Here is a 6,564-nt window from a genome sequence, read left to right on the forward strand (position 1 = left end):
GCCATACATTTATTTTGCACCCAGTTTAATGCAATAATTGAAATAGAACATATGAAAAGACTCTTTGTAGAAGAGTTACAGACCTTGTTAAAATGAATGGAAAACAGTGAACTACTGTTTTAGTAATGATTATATACAAAACAGAGTTGTCTAGTCTTTCAGTATGTCTCTGAAATACATTTGAAAGAACTAAATAACTTATGATAGCTATACATACTTGTTAGTATTTTTAAAAATCTCAATAAAGCCTTTATGGGTAGAATTAGATGTTAGAAAGTAAAACTAGAATTAGATATTTTTCAAACTACATTACAAGTAAAATTAGTCCCATGAGATGTTACAAAATTTCCTGCATACTAAGAGTACATCATTTAAAGGGGGTAGCATTGGTTTAAGGTGTGCCCATGTTCTAAATTTCAGAAGCAATAAAGAGTAGTCAAAATCTCTAGTGGAGGAGGTGATGTGTTGAATTTTATCAATTTGGGTCCAATTTACAAGAACTTTTTCCCCATTAATTTTAGGGCTTCCTTTACCTCCTTATTTCTCAAACTATAGATCAGCGGGTTCAACATCGGAATCACAATACTGTAAAATACGGAGGCCACTTTCATGTTCTCCTCAGAATTATCAGAATGAGGCTGCACATACATGTAACATAGGGTTCCACAGAAAATGGTGACGGCTGTCAGGTGGGAGGCACACGTGGAGAAGGCTTTTCTCCTCCCTGTGGCAGAAGACATCTGCAGGATGGTGGCGAGGATATACATGTAGGAAAAGATGACGACCAACACAGTGAACATCAAGTTAAATCCCACAAAGACAGTTAGTAGGATGATGTTGATGTCAGTGTTGGAGCACGAGAGGGCAAGAATTGGGGGAACATCACAGAAAAAGTGATTGATGGTATTGGACTTACAGAAGTACAGAGAAAATGTAAACCCTGTGTGCACAGAAGCATTTATGGAGCCCATGACATAGGAACCACATACCAGTTGGATGCAGACTCTTCGGGACATGATTATGGGGTAGTGAAGTGGGTTACAGATGGCAACATATCTGTCCACTGCCATGGCAGCCAGGAGATAAGGGTCAGTGGTCGCAAATATTGCATAAATCAATAATTGCATTACACAGCCTTCGAAGGATATGGATTTATTTTCTACTACGAAGTTTTGCAGCATCTTGGGAGTGATAGCGGAGGTATAGCACATATCAACAAAAGCCAGATGTTGTAGGAAAAAGTACATGGGTGTCTGAAGTCTGGAATCTGTCTTGATGAGTAGGATCATTCCAACATTACCCACCACGGAGGTCACGTAGATGACTAGAAATACAACAAAGAGGACATATCGAAACTTTTCTTGGGTGGCAAATCCCAGAAGAAAAAATTCTGTCACATCAGTGCTGTTTCCTTTTGTCATGGTTACTGAAGTCCACAGAGGACCAAGAGTAGGAGCAGAAAAAAAAAGGGGGAGATATTTATGACTTCTTGAAGGAAAAAGGGTTTTATATTTCAGCCTGTTTGAATTACATTTTCATCACAAACACTCACCACAGGGTTTACTGCTTTCCAAGTATTCTTCTATTTGCTTGATAAATAACTACCACAGCAAAAGTGGTAGGTGCCATGGACTCAGTTTGAAAATGATTTCATAGTAGAGCAATGACTATAAGTATGTGTGATTCTAAGAAACATAGCTTCCTACAGGTTTCCAGTATTTTGAACAGGTTCCCTATTGGCTTAATACAATATTCAAATATGACTTTATACATTTTCAACTGCCTGCAGTGTTTCTCAGCCATTTATCATTTAGATCCAGCCTTGCATTTACCATGGGTATGTTTTTTTTTTAAGTTAGAGCCTAGCAGCAGGACAAATCATGTAATCAATCTATTCATAGATAATAATGGCTTACTTTAAATAGTAAATTTGTTTCCTACTTTGAGTCCTTCTCCCTCTTTACCTGGTTTGGTGTACAGCTGTGGTGTTTTCGTCCATGGTCTGTCATGGACTGCAAGCCCTCAACCTCCCCTATTCTAGACTCTTTACTCTCAAACACTATTCCACATTGCTGAGCACTGCTCATATGTCAGAATGTGCAGAAGTTGACTTGCATCCATACACTTGTCTTTTCTTCTGGGCAGAGATACACCACCTCCAACCAAAGTGATTGTATATTGATCTTCAATATGAAATTTAGGTATTTGGAAGCCACGTGTTAGGGTTGCCAAATAGTATACAGCACACTCAATTAAATTTGAAATGCAGATATATAACATAACTTTTGTGGTAAAGGCTAATCTAAGTACTGCACAGGAAATATTCCACTACCTGCAGTCGCACTTCGCCTGTTCCTGAGGGACCTTGAGTCTCCGGAGACATGGTAATTTGGAGACTTCTCAGGGAAGAATGGAGTCTTGTAAGTGTGAATCTTTGTATCATTCAGAATACATTATTCTGCAAAAAAGAAAGCTTAATTTATAAATTTCAATGGCATTTAAAAAATTCTCCCTATAGGTTGTCTAGAAGATTGTAATGTTTGAATTTCTGGGCCTTAAAGTTAAACATTTAAGGAAGTTCTTGGAGCATAACTATCATAACATAACAGTGTCAAAGGACAACTGTATATGAGGGTGTGGATACAAAATAACAGGATCAAATTTTATATGTAGTATCCCCCCAAAATTAAGATAAATGTTTCCCAGAAATTTTACATTTAAATGAATATTGTTATATTCACTGTTGTTAGGTTGCCTTATCATTTAATGCCAGTGATAATGCTTTTAACAAAATAGTTTCTGAGGATTTTCCATTGGTAATTGTTTTCAGAATCTGAATCCCATTTTCTTGAGTATAAATCAAGAGTGGTTATTTTTTCCCTTTGGGGGGATCATTCAAAACCAGTGAGAAGGTGGGAAGAATTACTTTTGAAAATCACATTCATCTCCCCTTCATGCAGTAGAATACAAAAGATAATGAGAAACTAGTTGGTAGAAAACACCAGAACCTGCTGGGTGAAGTATGACAAGGATCGTTCAGGAGGCGTACAGAGCACCTGAGCAGGGGACGGAGGGGCCCGGCACCGAGGCCGGAGAGGGAACCGGCCAACCAGAGCGCTGGCCCTGAGGGGCGGCGCGGCTGCTGGAGGGCTTCTGACACTACGGGAGACACAGACCCCAGGTTAAAATAAACACCTTCTCAGTCTGCTGAGAGCATAAGGACTCAAACATACAATTTCATAAATAATGGCTCAGAAAAAGTGTCCTGAGAGAAAACATCTTATACTTTGGCACACACGCACACAAATGTTCCATCTAAGAACTGGTAACGACCTCCCTGGATTCACATGGGTTTGGGTTTAAATTTGTATTGCTAGATAAGAAATTCACAGCAAATTGTGCGGGTTTGTGAATAACTTAGCAACCTGGCAGAAACAAAGTAAAATCCCAAATAGGAACATACCAGATTCCTTCAGATTCCTGCAGATCAAAGCAGTGAAGCTGTAGTATAATCCAAAAAAAAAAAAAAAAAAAACAAACAAACCCGAAAGTCGTTCTGAGCAAAATGTTGCAGAAACAGCACACGTAAGATTTCATTAGCATAGTGTTTGGGGTACCGGAATCTTCAGGTACAGAATATAGAGTAATAAGGTTTCATTTTTAAAATTTCCATGGCATCACCAGGAATGAAGGGATCACTCTGGTCTTGGTGTGAAACACCCTACAATCTTGGTTCTAACCCTTTTGTTCCACCATTTCCAACACACGCTGGGAAGGTACTGGGAGGCTTTTGAAGAAATGGGATCTGCTTTACTCACACCAGATTTGTCTCCAGGTTCTGTTTGCCCAGCTGGTGCAGGCTGATCACCCACCAAGGTCTCTCTGTGTGGTTCCTTCTAATTAGGGAGTTTATAGTCGGGGCCTAAGGGATCAATAGCTGCTCCATTGAGAATCTGAGTTTCTAGGGCTGAGGAGGAATTGGAATAAACAATGTTCAGGATTTCTTTTCTATGCAGTTCAGTTAAACTTTGTGGTAAGGATAAATTAAATTTATGTTTACTGTCATTAGGAACTCTGTGTGTTGCGTTGCCTTGTTATAGAAAAACTCCTTTTTAAAAGTGTTCTTGTTATGAATCAGGTTGTACAATTTTTAATATGCCTCAGAATATGCCTTTATGTCTATAAAGTTGACATTGTCACCATAACTGGTAAAATACTTGACTATGTAGCAAAGCGAGATGGGAAGCTAGTCTAAATTTAAGGGCGTATGTTCCCAGTGTGATAAACAGAGTTGCTAATTTGAAACCATTTTTTATTATAACTTTGACTATTTGAAGAAATAATTTACTCTTGATTCCTTCTTTCTTGTTTTCTATTAGTGTAACATTTAAACAAATTAGAAATCAGTTATATATAAAGAGAGCATCTCTCTGGTTCCATTTATTCCCTCAAACTATTTCACCTAACAGTGTGTGGGATAAGAGATTTTGAGAAGTATTTGGCTCTACAGCTGCTAGGTTACATCTTTAAGGTAACCAGTGAAAGGAGAAGGCTGGATTCCAGGTCTGAAGCTTTCTGATTAACAAGCACGCCCATAAAGGAGAATTGGTGTCAAAGGTTGGTGAATTGAATCCAACATTACTTATTACCTGATCAGTGTCTAGGTTAGGATGGGTTCCTGATAGTAGAGGAAAACCAAATATACACTGGCTCAGAAAAACTGAGATGGACATTTTCCTTCATCAAAATATTTGGGCTTTATGACTTGTATTTTGTGATTAGCTTGACTTACACGTAGGCTAGTTGCCTCACAGTCTTACATGTCTACCAGTGCAAGACATCACATTCTTTTTCAAAGTACACATACACAGAAAAAGGTGCATAAGGGGAGGGTGACAAACACATATATGTTCTTCATGAGGAAAACAAAAGCTTTCTCTAAATCCAGCAAACTCCTGCTTACATCTTATTGGCTGGGAATGTGTTATATACAGAAGCAGAAATCTCTGCTTTGCACTAACTCCCCAGCTACCTGACTTAGTGCATGTGAGGTGGACGGCATTGTCTGTGCAACTAGTGGCAGGTTTCCTGTGGAATCTCTCTGCTTCTCTGCCTCAGGAATATCTCAGAAGCCCTGGATGATCTTGGGGAGCCCTCGAGCAATGCGGAGACCTGAATAATTGTGTCAATCTCTTGTTCTTCAGAGGGACAATTTTGTGGGACATTCTACATAGTTCATCAAAGTCCCCTGTGGGTTGAATTCCAGTTCTCAGGGTAGAAATCAGCCAAGTCATTCACCTGTTCCTTGCTTTTGTGTTCCTGCAGCCCACACTTCATGTTCCTTCTCTCTGCTGCCTGGGAAAACCCCTGAAACAGTTTAGCAGACACTGCAGCTGAGGGAACAGTACCCATAGAACTGCTGTGCCTTCAGAATATCTGCTGAAATTTCAGGGATCCCCAGAGTCACCCTCATTTTTAGCTGGCTGCAGATTTGGGGGTCTCACCACAATCATCCTCAGGTTTGATAATTCACTGAAATGAATCAATGTTATGGACCGATGGTATGTGTTCCCCATACTTCGCCTATTGACAGTCTATCCTAAGTCCCAATGTGGTGGTATTAGGTGGGGTCTCTGGAGTGACTAAGTCAGGAGGGTGCATCTCTAATAAACTGGATTCATTCTTTATAAAAGAGGCCTAGAAAGTGCTCTAGCTCTTTTTTCACCATGCGAAGATATAAGGAGAGGTGAACTGTCTGCAAACCAAAAGAGGGTTCTCAACCCCCTCATGGCACTTAAGTTTTATTATAACAAAAGATATAAATTAGAAGTAGCCAAATGAAGAAATGCAAAGGGTGAACATGTGAGGATTTCAAACATGAAGCTTCCATTGTTCTCACTGATGCATGTTGGGTAAATGCACTGCACTGCTCCACACGTGGCAGTACACATGGAGTATTGCCAACCTGGGGGCTCAGCTGAGACTTTGGTGTCCAAAATTCCTTTTAGGGCTATTGGATTGCTTATGTGGCTGATCTATGATTCTCTTCCTCTCCGGGAGGCTCAGGGTATATTGTTAGTGGCATGTTCCTCTGGAGGTTGGAAGTGATAGAGTCTGTCCCAATTCTCCCATCATGTATTACACTGTTAGACTGTCCAGTACCCAGGTCTCCAGGTAACAAAGAGACTCCTATTTGGAAGGGTGCTCCAGGGCTTGGAGATCACCTCTCAGTAGCTGAAGGAAGGGGCACACTTTCCTTTAGGTAAGTTCGATTCTTCAGTACACATACAGAACCTTCACCCAAGGCCATATCCTTGGAATACAAAGTAAGATACATGCCATGCTGGTTAAAATGGAAGCTGAGAAGTGAGATGACTCTTTATCCAGTTTCACCACCATTCTCACACATATTTGTTTTAGGAAGGAATGAGGGGAATTGTTAATGCATAGAAAACCTGCTATATTTTGTACAGCCTTGTCTTTCTGTTCAGTGGATATTCTCTTTTCTACATCATTTTTGTTCTAAACTTTTGTTTGAGAGGCCACATTTTCTTTCAGCATGGT

The 6,564-nt window shown here is 39.8% G+C and overlaps 1 protein-coding gene across 1 annotated transcript; it reads right to left on the reverse strand.

The window, feature by feature from the left end:
• Positions 1 to 491: 491 nt before the first annotated feature.
• On the reverse strand, positions 492 to 1,421 carry LOC108409776 (putative olfactory receptor 5AK3). The gene has a single exon (XM_017680524.3). The coding sequence runs from the start codon at positions 1,419 to 1,421 to the stop codon at positions 492 to 494; it is 930 nt and encodes a 309-aa protein (XP_017536013.3).
• Between the last annotated feature and the right edge of the window lie 5,143 nt (positions 1,422 to 6,564).

This window comes from Manis javanica, chromosome 11 (genome assembly GCF_040802235.1).
Source record: "Manis javanica isolate MJ-LG chromosome 11, MJ_LKY, whole genome shotgun sequence".
In the NCBI taxonomy this organism is placed as follows: Eukaryota; Metazoa; Chordata; class Mammalia; order Pholidota; family Manidae; genus Manis; species Manis javanica.